Source organism: Alligator mississippiensis, chromosome 5, assembly GCF_030867095.1.
Source record: "Alligator mississippiensis isolate rAllMis1 chromosome 5, rAllMis1, whole genome shotgun sequence".
NCBI lineage: Eukaryota > Metazoa > Chordata > Crocodylia > Alligatoridae > Alligator > Alligator mississippiensis.
This window is the reverse complement of record NC_081828.1, coordinates 125073130-125095663: the sequence shown is the minus strand read 5'-3', so window position 1 is coordinate 125095663 and position 22534 is coordinate 125073130. Positions and strand designations below refer to the sequence as shown.

Below are 22534 nucleotides of genomic sequence, written 5' to 3'. Positions count from 1 at the left end.
TGCTTCCCGTTGATGAGGAAATCTGCCTATACTAATTTAGTGGGCTTAAGTGCATCACAGGCAGACAAAGTTTGCCATGAAGAGTGGTCACAGTGGGACAGTCATAGTTACGTTGACATTTTGGAACTGCTGCCATCTGCTGTAACAGGACCGGGATTTAGTGTGATACAATATTCTCATAGTAAGTGTCATTGGACAACATGAGCTGAATCCTATCTAATTCTGTTTATTATCTTCATTTATAGCTACCTCATCCCTGAATTCCCAGCTTCAGCAACTTCAGCATCTTCAGCAGCTCCAGCATCAGCAACAGCAGCAGCAGCAACAACAAGGGCAACAACCACCACAGCAGCAAACAAGCCAGCATCAGCAACCAGCTCAGCAGACACAACCACCGCAGCAGCAGCCCCAGCAGCAGCAGCCCCAACAGCAGCCCCAACAGCCGCAACAACCCCAACAGCAGCAGAACCAAACACAGCACCAGAGCCAGAGCCAACAAACGCAAGCTCAGCAGTCCTCCAGCTCGCCTCAGAAACCCAACCAGTCACCAGGACATGGCCTTCCATCTCCTCTCACTTCACCAAATCCACTGCAGGTAGGATGTTACATCATGGGCAAAAATCTGGGTAGCAGCAGATAGTAAACTTCTACCCACTTCAGGGAAAATAAAATGGACACTGCATGTTCTGAGCAAACAGGCTGATTTGCAGCAGGTAATTTGAATCAGTCCTTCATTAGCCTGCTACTTGAAGCCAATAGCCTATGCCTGACAATTTAGAAAGCTCTATGGAAGCCGTTAAAGTGGGGCTGGGCGTTATATAATTCTTAAGATTCATGACTCCGAACCGAACTGAAAAGGAAGGTTGGCTGAAAGCAAAAATTCCATTTCTCAAAAAAAAAGTCAGGGTTTGTCATTTGTCATCCAACACAGCCAAAACCTTCTGCATTTTTTCATAAGAAATTAAGTGGGAGAGAGAGAGAACCACCCTCCTCCACAAGAATAACAATAGTCCCACATCCCATTCACTTGGGATGTGGGAGGCCAGGGATACTGGGACATGTACCTGCATCTCCCAGAACCCAGATGAGAGATGAGGCTATTGGCTCTTCTTAGACTATAGGCTATTCTAAAGCAGATCTTTCTCCTTTTCCTCTGTGGCTTCTCTCAGGTCTATCCTGTATCTAAGAACCTTTTCTCAATTACATTTACATTCAAAAATACCCTGAAAATGCCAGGTCTGCTGAACAAAATTCAGCTCTACAGCATTTTAAGAGTTCTCTGAAGATGAAGAAACTAGACAGTTGCATTTCAGGTAGTGGCAATAGCTGATGAAAAATCAGTGCTCAAACCTGATCTGGATCCAGGTTAGGGTTGGGTGTGATGACAACCAAATCTTGCAAGCTGTTCCCATGATTTTTGTTCCATGAAATATTTCCAAAAGTCAGTTCCCAGATCATTTTAATCATCTTCCAATGAAATCTATGAGAACAGATTTGACTGTACTCACAAACATAATTTGAAATCATATGTAAGGAGCTGATCCCTGGAGGCCACTTTTCAGAGTTGATCTGCACTTTAAGTAACAGCTAGAAACATTGCAAGAGTGGGGCTTACTTTCTTTTATAAACTTTGCATGCCTTTAAGTTGTTATCTACAGTTTGGTTTCACCCCTGGGTCTTTAACATTTTAAAATACTTTTGAATGCAAGTAATGGAATCAGTTTAAATGAGGCTCAGTCTTGTCCATACTAGCCAGTCAAGCCACATTTAATCTGAGTTAAACCAAGGTGAATAAAATCTGTTTTTAAAAATGGTTCAGCTAATAGGCTTAAAAATCCACTAGAGATTGTCCTTACTCTATGAGCCTTTTCTACTTCAGAGAATAATGTTTCCAGAGCTCCTACTGTGTATTGTATTAAGGGCTACTTAGCCACTACTGAATATACAGTCTATCATGTTAGTGAGTGCTTTGGGACTCTTTAATATGCAGATTATTGACACACAGAGACAGAAATAGCTCCAAAGGAATTGCTATTACATGTTATTATCTTAGTATAGCAGCCATGAATGTATGCTAAGTACATACAGTATACACTAGTGAGAGTTAAATCTTTGCCTCAGAAGTTACTTGGCATTTGGTTTTTAAAACAAATATCCAGTTTTTCATTCCATTTATGAATTTCCAACTATTTCTAGTACAGAGAAGCCAAAACCAAGGCCTCAAATCTAGAAATATTCACGTTGTTTGGATTCATACTAACTTCATGCATAAGCCCACTCGTAGCAGGCTGGGGTTTAAATGAAATCTAAAACTGTGTGGGGGCTCTAGTTTTGGTAAAGATGCATTTTCTTATGAGAACTGTCCTCATGACACTGATTGTAGCTAGCAATTAATGAAAACAGTTTGAGAGATTATTGCTAATACTAAATAAAACTTCAACCCTTAGCACTGATGTGGCTTTAGACTCTCACCCAAACCTAATCTAGATTAAAAGAGTTTCTTTGTTTCCATCTCTGGTTTGCTTTTGGTCCCAACTAGGAGGACTGCAAACTTGGCTTAACAAACAACATCATTTCTCAATTTTAGAAAAACAAAACAAAAAAATGTGTAACAGCAGTAATTTTTTCTTGCTTGAGGTGTTGATACAAAAGCTGTTACCATCCATAGTGATGGCACCTTAGCATCTTTAATGCATTTAACCTCACAATCCCTCCTCCCTCCCTGGAAACAAGGAAAAAATACTATGGTAATTTTATAATGGGGAACTGAGGCACAATCCCAGGCTATACTGCCAGTCTGTAATAAAGCAGAGAGTTGAACCTTGGTCTCCACAGTTGTAGGCTAGTTCCCTAGCCCTCCCGCCCTTTACAATTTACACCCAGTATCATCATCTATATGTATGCTTTAATGCACAGTAGCCTATTTACTGTGCATTAAAGTGTCACATAAAAATGTGATTATGCTAATGTGCAGTAAAATAGCTACTGTGCATTAAGCATCACGTAAAAACTGTGCACATTTGTTACTGCACATTAAGGCAGCCTAATGCACATTTCTTTAATACCTCACATTGGAGACACTAAATTCAATGCACACTAGAAAAAGCACCTTAATGCACATATAGAAAGGCTCAGTGTTAATCAAAGGGATGAAGGAGCCTGCTGAGACAACAGAGATGTAATTTGGAGAGGCTTTTTGTGCAGCCCTATTAAGCCAATCACAATTGTACCCTGGAATTTTAAGTTTAGTTTTATACTCTCAAAGTTTGTAGAAACCCTTAACTCAAACATTTTCCAAGACTAGAATATGAAAGAAATAACAGTTTTACAAAATATAAACACATTGACTGTTGACACTTGGAACAAAAGCCCTTATTTCGTTTTAAGAATGTGGGCAGTCCCAATGCCTTAGTCTGTGAACATTTCTAAAGCAGAGAGCAATACTCCTGGAGTTCCCACAATATATTTAAGTATATTTAAGCATGACTTAAAGCAGTCTGTCATATTACTGAGTGAGGTGGGACTGTTTAATATGCAGATCAGTGATATGCAAACACAGAAATGTCTCCAAAGGTGAGGGGTTATTTTCTAACTTTGCTCTAGAGATATGCTTAAATGCCTTTGAAAGGGTTTATTGAACATCTCTCCCATTATACAGATGGTCCAATACAAAACATCATCCAACATACCCTTGCTTCTTGCATATTTCTTAGACCATAACTGCTGCAACAACACTCCAATCTTATTCCCTGAATGGGCAGTGGTAAGGTTTTTTTCTTTCCAACCTAAATCCTACAATCTGACCTACAAGGGGAGCCATTTCCTCCATGTGGGTCTAATGTCAGGATTGGGTCCAAGCCTGTTCTCCTGTTGTACAAATATAGAAAAAATAGCATACAGCAGTTTTTTTGGCACCCTCCCATATATCCATTTTATAATAGCTGCTTAGAATGTGGATATTTTTTTTATGTCTGATACTTTAGCTTAAAAATCGACCTGGAGCCAAATTTAAAGATATTATGGCCTCCAAGGTAATGATCTTTATGAACTAGAATGAAATGGTTTTTGTTTGAAGAATATTAAGGGAATAAAGACCAACTAAGTTAAAATTTGACAGGTTAAATTTCATTTCTGAATTCTTGATTTTTCATGTGGGTTTTATCCTCTTACATTATTCAGGATCTGTCTGAGAGATATTAGTTTAGAACAATGCAACCTCAAAAGATTATCTTGGAAAGTCAGTAATTCAGAAGGATGATTGTGTTTGTTTCAAAAACTCTGAAGGATAACAACAATTATATCTCAAAATGTACAGATGCTGTCATGTCTTCAGAAAGGAAATTAAATAAAAGTGACTTGCTTAGGCAAACCTGGGTGAGGTGCTTTCTGTAGCTGATCAGAAATTAATAACACTGCTGCACTGCTCGCTGGCTAAAATTCTCAGAATGATTCTTGTCAGATTGTTTTGTAATATTGCACTATAATTTTATTACCATCTGTTACTCAATTCAGTGGACTGGATTACATTTACAAAAAAAATATTGTTTTTTAGCAAGCTTCATAGTTACTTTATAATAGTACAAGAGAGACCCCAGTCTGGATTATTTTACTCAAGGGGCTCAATTCTGCCTGACTTCCATTGTGATACTCATAATTTACATTGGCGTAAGTCAAAGAGCAGCATCAGGCCTATCACTGGTTTCCAAAGTACCTTGTGCTGAATGAGAACTGCTAGCTGTGGGGCATCTGACCCCACAAGTCCTGGATAACTCCCTGTTGCTACACCTGGCATTGGGGTGGGGCAGAGCAATACAGGAGCCAGTTACCATGTATTCAGACCATGTCAAGGCAGGGGGATTGTATCCTGGGTAGCTGCAAAAATATTCAAGGGATATTTTTGGAATTACAAGGTCTCCAAACTATGCTGCATACAACTGGGTTACCAAATAAGTAGCCCACCTTTCTGGTTGGCTACCAGAACAAAATGCTTTGGATGTATGTTCAACTCTGGCCCCAGATATGAATCTAGCTACTGATTTTAAACATGGATCATATGCCTAAACAGTACAGATCAGTTGATCCCACCGATAGGCAGATCTGCTAAGTAAAATCTTTACTGCAGGTAGAGAAGAATCCCAGCTCTGTTCCTGTGCAAAGATAAGTAGACAAACAGGAAAATCCCCCAAGGATTGCCCTGACTGTAAAATTATTCTGTCCATTTTCTGAACTCTTTGCTAAAGGACCTTTTTGTCATAGAAGCCTACCTACAATAACTGAAACTGAAGAAGGAAGATGATGGGTAAAAAAATAAAAGGGCAGGAGTAGGTAACTGGGGGACACAACAAAAACTTTCCAAGCAAGAGCAAACCCTAAGATAGCAAAAACAGAGTCTACTTCAGATTAAATTTTCATCCTAATCTTAAATAATGCATTTGGCACCTCAATACTTTTATAACAAAGAAAAAAAGAAAGAAAGACTGAAAAAACTTAGCCATAACTGAGAGAGAGTGTGTACACAAATGCCTGAGGCTCCAACAGCCACCAAAAAAAAATACTTATTCAAGGGTTAGTTTCTCATTAAAACAAAATCTATTTTAAAAAGCTCGATTCAACATTTACTGACATTTCCAGGAATTTATTACAAGTCGTTGAGATCTAAGAAGAACAACAAAGTTTGATATTGCTTTGAGAGTGGTGGGAAAAAAATAATTTACAGAAAATGTAGTTATTGCTCTTTTTCTGTCTGTCCATATCTATGATTTTCAAAGTGGTGCTTCCCTTTGTATTTAGGTACTCCTGATTTGGTAAGATCTTGTTTTTGTGCCCATAATGATACTAAGAAGCATCTTTACATGGTGAGTAGTCTCACTGTAATGAATTGGCTCACATGCAATGTAGGGTAGTTCTCAGTATAAGGGTGGCAGGACTTGCCCCCCAAATATTTAGAAAACATTTTGGAAAAACAACTTTTCATAAGCAGCTAAAGGCAGGACAATAGTTTTCACCCATTGTCCCAATGGTTTGGTGTTGACTGAAAAATGAGATACTGAACCAAACTTTACACTATGGGAGGCAAAAGAGGTATTTGCAAAGAATTTCAGGAGGAAAACTTGCTTTCCTAAGTTACTAAGAGTGAACCTGCCAAATGATGGGTTTTCAAGAAACTGTCCAAATTCTAGATCTTTGCTCTGAAATAGCACCTCACCTGTAATAAACTTAATTCATTGGTGGTACCTTGCTGAAAGTGCTTTTGCCTGCATTAAACAAGAACACAAAACTTGAGAGTATTCTGCACATATTCAAGGCCCTGTCCTCTCCAAATGAATGAAACTATGACCATGATTCAAATAGCGTTTTTATTCCATTTTGGACACCTGCAGCCTTGTTTTTGAGACTTTAAAGGCTGAAATTATTTTGTGTGTCTAAACTGCGGGGCAGATTCTCAGTTGTCATAACTGGAACCATGTCATTGTCAACATCTGTCACTTCCAGCCCCTTGTCTGAAAACCTTTACTGAATGATGTTTTGGCCACCGATAGGCAACACACACGCTGGTGTGAATGTACACAGGACTGCATCCACACACAGACATTCACAACCGTTCCCAAACACTATTACCCTCTAGGATTTAAAGCCCTTTTGCTCACTCTTGTTGATGCCTTGATTCTTTTACATCCCTACCTTTGCCACCACTGCAACTCTTCCTCCACCTGGGAGGTTATTTAGGGGCAGGATAATTTGCACTGTCCTGAAGAAACATGTACATCCTTTCCATAATACCTACAAAACTACATTGGTGTCACAAGACTTAATAAGGTGTCCCACTACATCTCCAGAAGCATAAATTCAAGCCTCATTCTGGACTTGGGTTGAAGTCGGTTTTCCCTCAACACAATTGTAAATGCATGCCAGGTCATTGAAGATGAAAGATCTGAGGTGGTTGGATGTGATGCTGGCCGTATCACTCCCTTGTGGGTTCTGAGCTACAGAAACTGGTATGTCTTAACCCTGCTAGTCTAATGCTGCTAATGGTGCTAAACTCTGGAGGACCTTTGATCTTTTTTGACAAGTAATATTGTTAAGATTCATCTTCTCTTAGTTAACTTGTCTCCTCCTCCTAGAATCCTGCTACTATTTTGGGGAGTTGAGGCACTTGATCACTACACTGTAAGGCTGTTGAATGCTGTATTTAAACAGAACAAAGAAACATTTAAGGGAATATATGTGAGCCTCTCCATTCCCTGAGGAAAGCTCCTCTCAGTTGGAGCACTGGCTGCCTCGTCCATCCAAATATACTCTGCAGGTGTTGCTATTTTCAGAAGCACAAGGAGAACTGGTCTCTGACTCACATTTAAAGTGAAGGAAATTAATCTTCGAGCAAAACAACTGGCATTATTAACACCCAAGAGGCAGAAGCTAAGTCTAATACAGGAAACCATTTGCTAGAGAATTCTCTAAAGCCATGGAAAGTGAAGCTGGCCAGCCCAGCGATCTCTGGAATCTGAAATGGAAGTATTTAATAAACTCCCTGAAGCAACTAGAGTATTTAATAAACTGCAAAAAAATAAAAACAAAAACAAAAAATTCCCCAGAGCAAATTTTGGAAACAATCCATATCTGATAAGGTCTTCTATTTCCAGAGCCTCACTAAGTGGAAGGAAGACTGTTCCTGTGATGCCATAGCAAGCCTCAGGGATCCCAATGATAGAAATATCAGCAAAATCCTTGCACACATTTTTAAGCCAGTGGAACTGTCTTGCCAGCACCCACATATTAGGCTGATGTGTCTTGTGCTTTACATTGCTATCTCTAGAAAGTCATTGGAACCAGACAGTATTTTCCAAACCAGTGACATTATCCATTTTGCCAGTAGTTTTTCCTTAGCCTCAAAAGACACAGCTTCTATAATATTGTCCTTACAAAAGAATCCAAGGCCCAATAAACAAAGTGTCTTGAAAGATTTACCAGATGTCAGTGCCTCTAGTCTGGCGTTTGGGCAGAAGCATTCTGTTTTTTGGGCTAATTACAGACAGTCAGAAAGCTAGAAGCTAAATCAATTCACCTTTGTAGGTTAGTCTAAGCTGCATAGATTGAACTAATAAGCAAGTGAACAGACATTCAGTTTTGATTCCAGAAATGCAGCCATATGCCTGCAGTGGCCTAGGCCAGGAGGTGAAGGATGCTAGAGCATACCTTCCTGCTCAGCTGGAGCGAACAACCTGGGCCAAGACTAGCCAGCCCATCCTGCGAGGCAGGGAGGGTTTGTGGTGGAGGTACAAAGCATCCTGGGATTTTGGGGGACTGTGAGTTAACTTGAATCTGGGGGAAATCTGGGACAGAAGTTCAATAAACCGATTTAACCAAAATCAGTTAAGTCTGATACTACATCCATCCAGGTTTCTCTTAAACTGGTTTTGAAAAGGACCATGCTCCTAAATCACATAGATTAAAATCCTAATATAGATGAACCACTCTATGTAGCCTTGAGCTCTAGCAATTCTGTCATTCCACTGAAAAATGGAGTAATACAAAAATGTAGAAATTTTTCCATTACGGCCTGTGCATTTGAGATGATGTAACCATTCTGATTATGCATTTCGCATAGGGACATGGAAGGTCTTTCACAAACGGACAAAAGACCTGATCCTCTGAGATGCTAAGTACCATCAACTCCCTTTGAGGATCAGGCCAGGGGAATTCCTCCTGTTTTGGGAAATACCTGTTAGTGGTCTCTTTTAAAATATGTTTATATAATATTATATTGGAAATCATCACAGGAAATATTCTCTTCTGCCTGGAGGCATGTGGATCAAGGGAAGCCAGGTGAATGATCTGCCTTTTTTCCTGGCGGCTTCCTGAATCTGGTTGGAGAGCAATTATCTGTGGTGAATAATGTAGCTCAAGTGTTATACTACTGCAAGTTTCATCTTGGAAAAAAAGAACACCTCACAGGGCTGGCTTAACTTTTAGGAGCTGCCCTAAATAAATTAGTAAACTGCTCCAGACTAAGTTGAAAAAGTTTAAAGCCAAATTGTTTTGGCAGCACTGCAGAGATCTTTCAGGGTCCACCTGTAACTTCTCTTGGGGCTTGTGGCAGAATCAGTGAAGAATAGGTCTTAAAAAAATAATAATAATGCAATTTTTTGAAGCCAGAATGTTTTGAGAGAGTGACTAAGCACAGTCCTGGAGATTATGAAATTTGCTTAAGTGTTAATGGGTTGATTGCTGAGTTAGAGCCTGCCGTCTTTACTGGAAATTGATTGACTGGTGCTGCAGGTCTTCACACTTGACGCTCGGATTTGACTCGAAAATTCTGCCAAGTCTTTTACTCTGAAATTTATCTTAATTAGATCTGAAAGACCTGCCACAGCAGAATAGTCACACCGATTAAAATGAAAAACAGGAGAAATTACTGATCAAATTAATCATAATGTCGGGTTACAGCTGTAGGTCTGATGTAATTTGCCACTCCAGTGAGTTACATCGGCCCAGGCACAGGAAAGAGAGCTGGTTTTACGCTGATCCGTAACACCAGCCAGCTTCAGGCAGCCCATCAGGATGCTTATTCCATTCGTTCTCTTGGCTTATCCTGACCTTAGTGCTGCAACTAGAAACAAATTAGGCAAAAAAAGGAAAAAAAAAAAAACCTTTATCCAAGTGGTCACACTGGAAACATGAGCTTTATGAATCTGACTTGTTACATTTTCCCCCAGTGCTCCACCATCCTTTTACTTTCATTTGAAGTAACCAACAATTGATTACATGGAGAACAGAAAATCAAAAGGTCAGAGGACATGACCTGTGGCACTGGCCAGGAAAAGAGTCTTTTTAAAAGCTCCTTCTGGAAATGTAGCTCTTAAATTAAGGACAAGTTAAATAAATGGATACAAAGCAGCACATGGGGAAAGGGTAATCCTGACAGATAATAGATCAATAATCAGACCTGACATCTTGTGGATCTGAATTATTCTATAATTTACTTTTAAATCATGAACTTGTCATATACCACACTGTACTGTACAATAGGTTTAAAAAGTCAGGGGCCAACTTCCATGCCATGAAACCCAGGTCTGGTGCCACTGAATCTGTTTACCCTGGAAATTAGACTCCCATAAGGTTTCCAATTTTCCTGTTGTTTGCACGGATTAAATCATTTTTATCACAACCCTTTTTATGGTGCTACAGTATTTATGCTTTTGATCCCCATCAACATCAAGAAGTGAAGAGTTATCCAACAATTTAAAAAGAAAGAATGAAAAGAAAGTTAGCTGAATGTTTTGAATCCTGGAAAGGTTTCAGGCAAAGGTTGAGCTCTGGATAAAGATTAAGTTTGGTTATTAGGTTGCTCAAAAGCAGAACCCTGCCCACAATGTTCATACAACTAGTCCCAAATTAACAGGAGTCAGATTGCTGATATTAGTGAGGTAAACAACATTTAGCCCAAATTAACTTGTCTACCTCCTAGTGAAGTCCCCTCATATGAAATGTTTTTGTCTCTATCCTTCAGGGCCCAACAATGTTTCTCCCCTTCCCCTTCTCTTTCTCCTTCCCTCCTTTACTCTCACCTGGATGTTATTCTTCCAAGTTTGTTATTTTTATTTTTATTTCTGTTTCACTCCTGTTACTTTTGCAATTGTTACATGTTTATAACAAAATTATTAAGGGAGGAAAAATGGTCTTATTTCTTTTTAACTTTATCCCAACCATGCAGTGGTTGGGATGAAGTTAAAAAAGATATCATCCACTGAAAGATATCATCCACTATATCCAATAAAAAGATATCATCCACAAAAATCTTTGCCTCTTGCATAACTCCTGGACCATCACAGCAGCAACATCATGTCAACAGTACCAAAATGTATTTTGTTTCAGAAAGTTTCAATAATTTCTGTAACATTGTCTTGCTTCCTTGAACAGGGTTAGTGTAGGCTACTAGGCTTCCCAGCTTGTGAATTTCATTGTCTGTGTTTTTGGAAGTAGGCATTAAGGAATGAATGTACAGCTTATGAATAGTGAAGAATTGCCAGTATATTTCAGTCTTCCCTTTTAGTATCTTTCTAGTTTCATCCTTGGAGCTTTCTTGCACAGAGACTGATAATTATTCCAAAGTGAGTGGGACCATTATAATATGGCAAAAATAACCAAACATCCCATTTATTTATCCCACTGCCCCAAGAACTTATTCAAGAAAAGTGGAATATCTCTTTTTTATTATTTTATTACTTGAAATAGGATACAAGGTGGCATTTTATGGTTATTCAACATTTATTGCTTTACCAAGTAAAATTTGGAACAGAACAGACCAATGGAACAAGTTAAATGTTCACTCAGATGAATAGTTTGTAGAGCTGTAAACTGTTAGAGAACATAGTCCCCACCACAAGAAATATGTATGCATTGCATTATATCAGGAGCTGATATAGTGACATCACTTCATATTTTTATATCAGATTTTCTTGTGGGGCCCAAATGCTGTATTCTCTTGAGTCACCTTCCAGATGGCCAAGCGCCACACTGGGACTTAGAGTGGACAGCCAAATTCATTTATGATCATGAAAAAAATTAGGATTTGAAACCAAATTTGCAGATGTTAAAGACTATTGTGCACGAAGCCACTGTACCATGTAACACTTCACAATGTTTCTTAAAAACAATTCAACTTTTCCCCCTTTATTATTTTTATTATTGTTATTATTATTGTTAGAGTTGCATTCAGCCTGCTCTTGCAGAATCTTTGCAAATTACAACAAACATTAAAAAAGTAGCTCAGTTCACAAAGTGATCCAAGGAATTTAGTAAAAATGTGGATGATACAGAATACCAAAAGAAAAGCCTAAAGCTGGGGATCAGTCTCAGAAGAGAATTCACTACCAAGCAAGGTGCTTGGTCCATTTCCATCTTTCTGATGGCTTTCAGTTTACTCCCCTGTGTTGCTAGGTTATCCTCTTAGATGTGAGCTGATCCTACTCCTAATAAAGTCAGTTGGAGGTTTTTCTTTTGTTTTTTCTTTTTGCCTTCAAATGAGGCAGGATCAGGTTCTGTCTGGAATAATGAAACAAAAAGCCATTCTTAAAATAACTGATGTGTTCCCCAAAGACATTCAAAGAGTGATGAGCGTGTCTTGGGGAGATCATTGGTACTCTGAGTTTACAGGCTTGTTCAGAGGTAATAACTGTCTGGGCTTTTAGGAACAGCTACAGGAATGGGCTTATCGTGTTGTCTCTGAAGAGATTAATTTTCCAAACGGGGTTGCACTCTAATCCAATTATCAAATTATACATCAAAATATCAAATTATACATCACCTACCCTGGAGGTTTTCAAGAGGAGACTGGACAGTCACCTCGCTGGGGTCACTTGACCCCAGTTGTCTTTCTGCCTAGAGCGGGGGTCTGGACCTGATGATCTGCAAGGTCCCTTCCAGCCCCTAACAATGTATGAATCTATGAAAAAAGGGGGGGAGTTGAGGTGGCTGTTTTTTGTGAAGTTAACTTTCTTAGAGTAATGTACTTCAGAAGGCAAGTGTAAATAATGCAGCAATGGTGGAGTCAGGTGCCCTAGGTTTAATCCCAGCTCTGCTACTGACCTACTGGCAAGTCTTTTCACCTCTCTGTACCTCTCTTTATGCTCCCACCATTTCTCTGATCTCTTTAGATTACAAATTCTTCTGGAGAGGCATGATCTCATACAGTGAGTTAGTATACTGTGGTGGGCCTTAATCTAGCTTTGGCTATCTAGCTACTACTGTAATTTGTATACTACAAAAACAAGAAAACTCAAAAGCAAGCATCTCTTAGGCCCCAGTCCTGCACTCTCTGAAGTCAATTAGAGTTTTGCCATTGCGTTCAAAGGAAACAGAATGGGCACCCCATTTTGTTTCCAAGTATATTGAATATTTTGAAGTTTCTGTCAGTTTCTGTCAGCAGCTGATCAGCGTGCTGTCAAATGCACTAATGAAAGGTTTTCCTAAAGTTAATTTTCCTAGTCATAATACAATAACCAAATTTGCTTTAACACTTGAAAAAATCCATCCATACTAAAGAGAATCAGTTGCTTAATCCTAAAATTAAAGGTTATTGCATGCAAGAGAAAATAATTACATGCTCAAAGTATGGAAAAAAGAAAACTTTTTTAATATGTAGGTATTTGTATAATTAAAGACTAATCAAGCATGAAGGCTGCTGACTAAACCAGAAAATGAGATTGTTGGCAAGCAATATTGTAATGTAAATGCCATTTTTGTTTAAGTACTAAAGAGCTGGAGGAATGATATCCTGAACAGATTAAAAGCAAACAGCATTGATAATAAATATTTATCAGATTTCAAGTGCAGCACACAGAGATTTTTATATTTTACATGCAAAATGTATTTGCATTGAAATATTCAGTTACTTCCAAGGGATTCCTAACACCTTTTAAAAAAAGGAAAAAAAAAAGGAAAATGCAAGAATTCACTAGTAAAAGACATAACTTGAGGGCTCCATCCTGCAGTCCCTTACCCATGCAAATAATGTGTAGGCAATGGAAAACAATGGAGAGGGACTTTTTCACATGACTAAGGGTGTGCAGTATTAGCCCCTTTGGGTATAGGGTCAGAAGTGCAGTTGTCTTTCATTTGTGATTTCTTCCAAATCCTTAGTTGTTGTCTTTAAAATAGGTAGGGGTTGCTCAAGCATAAACACATGCCAGTGCAACAAACTTCTCCCTAAAGGATTTACTGAGGATTTATGCACAGAGAAATTGCACCAGTCCAATCAAAACAGTTAATTTCAGAAAATTGATTTAAGCCATGTTCATACCACAAACATATTCTGTCTGGCAGTGTTGCCCTCAGACATGCGGCGCAGTTCCGTGTAAAGGTGGCCTCTTGGACTAGAGTGCCTAAGCCAAGCTTACTGGCACAGGCTCTCAGCTTTGCCAGTTAGCCAGCCCTTGGTGCAGCCCATTTGTGGATGCATTGCTTTCAGTCCTAGAGATAATAAATGTGGAGCTGTGCAGCATGTTTAAAGGCACCATTGCTGTGTGATCTATATCTGGCCTCAGTTAAATCAGTGTATCCTGCTTGTGAAGGCCCTCTTAAACTGATATAAGGGAAGCTATACTAATGTCATAAATTGCATTTAGTTACACCGATATGTTCTATATCACGTTATTAAGTGGATATAGATCTATAGCTACATATTACCATGATATAAGAACATGCAATAGGAGGTCAGGTAAACAGGCAAGTTCAGATCTGAAGTACCCATTTGTATCCCTATTCCCACCTATTCTCCATTGGACCAGAGCTCATCCTGACGAAGGAGAGGGTAGGAGCTACTCTTCTTTTGAAGCACCATAGCAATAGGACCCAATTAGAAAACCAACTGTAGGCTTTGGCATAGGTTCCACTCTTTTCTGTTTTAGCATTAGGGACTAAACGTAGTACTTTCAGGGCATGTCTATAGATGTGATTAATGCACATGAATAAACTCTGGAGCTTGTTGCTTCAGAGTTTTTTGTTCCTAGGCATGCCATTCGAACATGCACCCTGAAGCAAAAAACTCCAGCGTATATTGCTCCAGGGTTTATTCGTGCACAGCACATGGAGCCTGGTCGGAGCAGCCCAGGCTAGTAGTGGACCAGAGTGGGGTCAGCTTGCCAGCCCAGGGCAGCTCTAGCTGGGCTCCATGTGCTGCAGAGAGGCTGGCTAGGGCATGAAGGTGCTTCAGTGTAGAGGGTTACTGCCAGATAGCCCTGCACTGAAGCACCCTGTGCCCCAGCCAGCCAGGGTGGTGTCTACATATGAGCTGCTGCACATGAAAAAACTCTGCAGCAGGTTAGGACTTGTATATACAAGTCCTAACCTGCTGTGGAGTTAATAAGTTTGTTGCACCCTAATAAGGGCATATGTGTAGATGCTGAGACATTTACTGTGCAGTTAATTAGTTAATTGCACAGCAAACATCTCATGTAGATACACCCTCAAGGTACTTAACTAGCTACCTCAAATTGAAATATCTCACTTAACCAGGAGGCACAAGAGGCACAAGAACATGATTACTGGAACAAAGATATTCCAGAAAGTGAGCAGATGGCATTTTTCTTTTCTTTTAAATGAAAAATTTACTTCATGAAATGAATGTTTGTCTTATTTCTATACAATTCAATAGAGAATGTTCTGATATCCTAGAAAAAAAGCCGTATGGGCAAATTTAAAAGAAAAATAATGGTGAAAGTAAAGCAGAACCCTGAAGGTAGCTTCTTAGCTTTTTATAAAAGTTGATAAAAGTACTAAGCAGCCAGAAGCTCCCATTGACATGAGTTGGAGTAATCATTGCTCAACTTTTTTGCACATGAGATAACTTAAGAACTCTAAATATGGGCATCAGGGCCAATATTTTAGGCTAATTTTTTTTAATTCTCAGTTTTGATTATCAAAGTTATAGGCATCAAAGACAAATCAGCAAATGGGACAATTAGAAGTCATTGTGTTTGTGCAATACTCTTTTTTATTCATGTAACAAAGACCTTGATAACAAACAGAAGTTGCACTTCTTCAATGCCGTCAGTACTTTTAAAATTATACAGCTTTCTTAGCATACCTTTATATATGTATCAAGGTGTTCTATACAAATATAATTATTCTCATAGGTGATTCTTCTTTATTCCAGCCTAGCTATATCCATAGAGATACTACTGGTATCATTATATTAGTAAGAATTCACACTGTTAACAGAAACAGTTATACTAGTATATGTACTAGTATACTTGCCTATGGCCAGACTGGGCTGATTGTACCCGATCCTGTCTGATCTCAGAAGCTAAGCAGTCCTGGGCCTGGCTAGTACCTGGATGGGAGGCCGCCTGGGAATCCCGGGTGCCGTAGGCCACCTGCCCTTTTGTTTAGGAAGAACTTCTTCACAGTTCGAGTGGCCAAGGTCTGGAACGGGCTCCCAAGGGAGGTGGTGCTCTCCCCTACCCTGGGGGTCTTCAAGAGGAGGTTAGAAGAGTATCTAGCTGGGGTCATCTAGACCTAGCACTCTTTCCTGCTTATGCAGGGGGTCGGACTCGATGATCTATTGAGGTCCCTTCCGACCCTAACATCTATGAATCTAGTACAAAAACTGTATGTGAGCCATGCCTCTCAGTTTGTAATCCAAACACAAAAAATTGAAGACCCAGTACAATATATTTTAGGTTTTTTTCCAGAATCATATACCTGAATGACAACATGATAACCTTTGGGCTTGTTACTTCTTTTTTCTCTTAATGGGCTAGTAACATGTACCTGTTTTCTGAAGGTCGCTGAGCATGTCAGTGGTGACAGTTAAAAACATGGTTTTTAACTTTTTATGTAACATAGTCTTAGATCAAGTATAAGATATAAAATGTTTTTTCTCATTGTTTCTGGGAAGGGGATTACCACAGCTTGCCAAGGAAAACCTGGTGAAATGCAAATTCTTCAGAGGCTGAAGCACCCAGTTTCACAAGTCATTAAACTACAGTTCCTCAGAACACAAAGTGGATATCTCTGGGTTATTTATCCTAGAGGTCTACAGGTCAAAAGGGGAATGGAGTCAGCAGAAAGAAAAGCAGTCACCATATAAAAAGAGCAATTATTCACAAAATAAAAATGAGGACAGCTACCAGAAGTGTCAGCATATACATCTGATATGCCTTTGTTGGGGCTGTTACTTATGGAGCAACCATTATTGCCATTATGCACTAGCCATTGTATACCTATTTCCAGGCAGTCTTTGCTCATGTAATGCACATTAATATAGACGAGTTTTGCAAATAACTCAGGCCACAATGATACATAGAAGTCTCCAACATATCTGGTGTTATATGCTCCAAAGAACACATTCACTTTTACAGGAGCTTTTCAATGCTTTTGATCAAAACCAAACAGAAACAAAACAAAATGAAACAAAATATTTACCTATATGTGTAAATAAGGACTTGCCTGATTTTAGGCAACTAGTTGGGGAAATTTTTCCCTGAGAATCTATATAAATTATGTTTTCTTCAATACTGTGTAAAATAAGTAGTAAAATCACAGTACCATTAACTTCTGCTCAAAAGTAGATAGACTTGTATCTGAGGACAGCCAGCTATCACCCTGGTATGCCTATACCTCATTCTTCAGAACCATCCAATAAACTTTTCTGTCTCCTAACCTCTGTCAGCAGCAGCAGCAAATATCCCTCTCTCTATTCACTATGAGACACAGCCTATTATTGATCTTTGTTTAGAGTGTATTGGCTTTGCTAATTGGTTCTTTGCAAAAGGACTCATTGTTATAGCTAGACAGAAACTGGGTTTTCTGTTGCACAGGAATTTCCGCGATTCTTGAGAAAAAAGAAAATTATTCCAAAACAGAAGAATAGGATGAATTATTTGGGGTGGATCATTTTCATAAAATATTACATTTCTTTCTGGTTATGACCGAATTCACTTGTTAAATTCTTCATATAAAATGAATTTTATTTCAGAAGGCATTTCAGAACAAGAAGCCAAAACATTTTTTTTATTCTAAAAATGCTTTACATCATCAAAATGCTTACTTTTGTGTCTTTCCCCAGAACAAAAGTTGCTCATAACTGGTGTACTTTTCAAAAAGTTTGTGTCTCAGTGAAAATTATGTTTTTCATCCAAAGCTGCCTTAACAAAAATAATTCCAATTGGAAAGCACCTGGGGCTTCACTAATATGCTTGATGTTTGAGTAGAAAAAGCATCTTACAGAACAGTTTTACAGGAAACTAGAGAGCTGCACAATATTGAAGTGAGGCCCTTGCATTAGGGGTCGTGTGCAGTGTAGAAATATAAATTTTCTGCTGGGCCTTCCAGCATATCAGAGCATCAAAAGTAATGAGTTGAAGAGGTTCTTATAAAGAAGAACTAAAAAGACATTACCAAGTCCATATCTTTTGCTGCTAAGAGGTCTAGTGATTGTTTTTTGCAGCATGGAAAGTCCCACTAATCAGCTGGTTTCAACTGATATCACCAACGATATTTACCCAAATAGCTGAAACCTGTCATCGCCACTGGGTACCACTCTAGATGTGTTGTGTTCCTGCCCCTCCCAGGTTCACTCCTATGCCCAGAAATGCCCTTAAACCCATCTAAACTATTGATTGAGGCTGGACAAGATATCTCTTAATAAACAGTTTTCCACTGGAAACTGACTGAAACTAAACTTAACTTTCAAGAGAATTTACTCATTTTGATTGATACATTTTATTGATATATGAATGGTTTCTCAGCTTCAGTTCTGGCTATGCCTGATTCAGACCAGGGATTTGAACCTGGATGCCCACATATCAGGCAGGTGTGTGCCCTGACTACCAGGCTGTTTACTGTTCTAGGCTGGGTATTCATCAGTTTCTTCCCTTGAAGCTGTGTAGTTATAAGTTATTTGAAATGATTTTTTCTAAGTAATTTCTATTATTTAATTCTCAGTATGTTAATTGTTCACAAGCTGCTTCCTGTGAGTGTTCTAGATGTAAGTCTAGTTGGGTTTTGGTTGGGCATATAAGAAATATGCTGGTTAATCCATTCCCTTTAAATCATATCATTGTATGAACACTATTTTTTGTGTGAAGGGGTTCTTTTTTTCCCTATTTTAGATGTAATATCAATTTTTTATGTAAGATCCTGATTCTCAGTGAATAGTAAAAAAAAAAATTCCTTCCTGTGTAGAATGTATAAAGTGCACATTAGGTACATCTACACATGCCAATTTAAGGTGCATTAGCCATTTTAAGGCCTATGGGTCTATGCATGCATGCCCTTAATGCACCTTTAAAATGGTGATTTTAGGTGCAAATAGCCTAAAATCACCATTTAGGCAAAAGCAGGTATCAAATTTAGGCGTGAATAGCTAAAGTGCCTTAACGCATCTGTAGACAAACTAAGGCGCATTAACACTATGTATGTCGACTGACTTGGGGCTAACTTTAGTCCCAAATCTTTCCCCACACCTTGTAAATTTGCCTTAGCATGTGCACTAGGGCTGCACGAAGCTTCAGTTCAATTCAACGGTGATTCAGCCCGATTTGGTGGCCAAATCTCCGAATCCGAATTGAAGGACCCTTTAATCTCTCTGAATTTAATCGGAACCCTCCAAATCAATTTGAAGAGATTTGGAAAGATTCAGAGATTCAGACATAGACACAGCTTTAAATGTTTTTTCTATATACCTCTAGGTAGCAGGCAGCTCGTGAATGCTGCGATTCTGGGGCACATGGAGTGTCCCACAGGAGCATGGGGGACTCCCCAGCATGCTCAGCAGCAGAACCAGAAGTGTACCAGAAGCACTTCTGATCCACTTATGGGTCCGCCAGGTAGCATGCTGGGGAGGGCTCCCCGTGCTCCCCCCAGCTTGGCGACTGGTGCCTCCTGGGTCTGGGGGGGCATCCGGGGTCCCCCAGTGGCCAATCGCTGAGCCTGGGGGCATAGGGGGGGTCCCTAGCATGCTCCCCAGTGGACCCAGAAGTAGACCAGAAATCCTTCCAGTCCACTTCCGGGTTCACCGCCCAGTGTGTGGAGGGCCTGTGGGACACTCCTTCTGCCCCAGCATCGCAGCATTCACAAGCCATGCTGGTACCTTGAGGTATGTAGAAAAAACATTTAAAGCTGTGTCTATGTTCAAATCACTGATTCTCTGAATCAACATCGAATCTTCAGATTCAGATTTGGCCAGATCAAATCAGGGACAGTAATCCGAATCAATGAATCAAATCACTGGCCCTGATTCGGGCCAAATCCGAATCAAATAGGGCCTGCTTCACACACGCCTAATGTGCACATGCAGACGTGCACCTAAATTGCCTTAATGCACATCAGTCATATACTGTGTTGACCTTAGGACATCGGTAAACAAGGTTCTTTGGGTGAATCTGATATCTTTTTTTAGACCAACTTAAATTTCTAAATAAATATTTAAGTTGATTTAATAAAAGATATCAGATTCACCTAAAGAAACTTGTCTGCCATTAGGCAAATGCGCGTTAAGTTTAGGCACCCATAAAAGCATGTGTAGACACACCCATTTTATATAAGTTTTATTATAGCTGTTCGAATTTTCACAAAGGACTGGTTTCTTGTGAGAATATACAATAATCTTTGATATGAGTATTAAGTGACTTCCTACTAATTAGAAATTTCTTCCTGATAGGAAAATAAAAGCAAATCTCCAAATTAAATAAAAGACCCCTTATCTATCTTCTTTCCAGTGCCCAAGTCAAAAACAGTTGAAACTTTCTGAAAATAACTTAGCTCCTAGAAATACCAGTTTAGTATAGAATATATAGAACAGGAATTACAGATTCTGAAAATAAAGTTTTAGCCCTAGTGCTTTGATAAAGATTTGCCACCCATGGCCCTTTAAATATTGAACTTAGACTATAAAAATATCACTCCTTATTGATCACATGGTTATTAAAGTCAGTCAAATGCTCAATTTATATGTCAAACACTTGTAATATTTCCTGTAAATATTAGAACAGAAGAAGATGATGATAATACCATCATGTGTAGTTGCAATACATTTATGCAGCTTTTCATCCCTGAGAAATAATAAAACTGTCATCAGGAAATACATTAATTATGTCGAGATGCCAAGCATTATAACGACTAATTTCATTCACACTTGCATCGTGCATGTAGAACATACGTGTGCCTGTACATGCTTATGGATACACTAAAATTACCATACAGGTATCTCAGAGATGTGTGGTATGTAAGTACATTGTATATTCTGAATCTGTCATCAACCCTCTCCTTTCCCCATCCACATTCCCTGTCCCCTTTCCTCATCACCCCTGCTATATTTCCAGTCTTTAAAAGGTGCAAACTATTTGTGGGATCTCAAGGAGAGCAAGGAAATATAATAAGTCAACAGATATTAATTAAATGTTTAAGTCAGGTTTTAAGGCACCTTCAATATATATTGCTCCTAATGACATTCAAGAGAGCTTACAGGGGAGGTCAAGGGAGAGATCCTAAGATCCTTTAGGCTCCCCCTAGATGCCTTTCCATAACCAAATGCTTTCATATGAGTAATCGAAAGAAACCTTTAGTCAACCACTGGGGAGTCTTTACAGCCAGGCTTCGATTGGAGTCTGAGTGCAGGCCTGTGAGCAGAAGGTGTTTGTAAGCATTTCTAATGGCATTTTGATGTACATGTACAAAATTGATGTCGGAAGGATCATTGTAAAGTCCCAAACAGTGGAATATTGAGGACATTTTCAGGTGGCAGTCAGATTCTGGCTGGGTGAGCCCAGTATATTTTCTCATGTCACAGTTGATTAGGTTCACAGGGAAGTGGAAAGAGTAAAAAATTCTCTTATTACTGCAGCAATGCCATATCAGCCTCTTTTCCCTTTGAATGCAACATTAGTTTTTGTCCAGAACTCTAACTGCTTTCTACAGTTTGGGGAATTGTAAAGCAGAAACAATTTTCCCAGCTAGGCTGACCTTCACAGTAATGAGAAATGACTGGAATTTCTCTCTATTTCTCTAACATTTGGGGAGGGGGATAGGAGGAATATGTTTGTTTTACCTGATATTATGTTGTGGGCATCTATTTGGCACTTTGAGCCTAATTTTTTTCCATTCAGGAGATTACATGGACTGTTGCACCATCTGACCCAGTAGTCAAACCATAAGTGTATTGAGAAACGACAGTAATGCACTTTAAACCTTTTGTTATCACAACAGAGATGGCATTTTGTTTCAGCCATTAAATGAATAAATATTTTTCTCATGGGGATGGCTATTTTCATTTACTCTCCAGCACTTTATTCAGGTGATGAGCAATGGTCTTGAGAAATTTAAGATTCATTACAAGGCTAAGCAGATAGTATATGCTCTCATGTGCCCTTGGAGTGTAAGATAGAGGCACAGAATGAATCTAGTGTTATTTTAGTAAGTCATTCACCAACTGGCACAAAATAGTCGGACAAATTGCTTTCAATTAATTGTCCATTTGCATGTGAAAAGTAAAAAAAAAACCTGTAATTGAATTGGGAGCAGCAATAGCTAAAAAGACTTATGATTAGTCAGAAAAAGATATAGTAACTATATATTGTCTGAGTATCTTGGAAATATGTGTTTTCCTTACTTTTTTGCATGGATATAGATGCTTTCTTGACACAGTTCTCTGTTGTCATTTCTCCAGAATCCTGCAGCCTCGATAAGAGTGACACAGAGTGACTGATAGAGACTTGGAGCATTTTGTCTCAAAACAAAGCCAGGAGTAGGTCTACAACAAAATCAGAGGTGTTTTCACAGAATTGTGTAAGCATTAATCTAGCTAGCTCAGGTACTGATGAGAGTGAAGCGGCATAGGCTTCAGTATGGGCTAGACACTTGAGGGTCCTAACAGGTTTGCGTACTCCATGCTGAAGTCTGTGCTGCCACATCTTCACTGTGATTGTTACACAAGCCAGGTAGATAAAAGATAGCTGCGTATTAGAGCTGTGTGAAGCTTCGGCCCCTGATTCGATTCGGCGGAGATATGGCCCAATTCGGTGTCCGAATCTCCAAA

At 39.1% G+C, this 22534-nt stretch overlaps 1 protein-coding gene and 1 pseudogene across 2 annotated transcripts in view; both read left to right on the top strand.

Annotated features, from left to right (window-relative positions):
• The window catches only part of POU6F2 (POU class 6 homeobox 2), a 348304-nt gene that overhangs the window by 228635 nt on the left and 97135 nt on the right, over positions 1 to 22534 (top strand). For both annotated transcript variants that reach the window (XM_019483391.2, XM_059728668.1), the window contains exon 4: positions 246 to 595. In XM_019483391.2, the coding sequence (XP_019338936.1) occupies positions 246 to 595 (350 nt within the window). The remainder of the gene's footprint in view (positions 1 to 245; positions 596 to 22534) is intronic.
• Positions 15752 to 15870, top strand: LOC132251069 (5S ribosomal RNA; annotated as a pseudogene).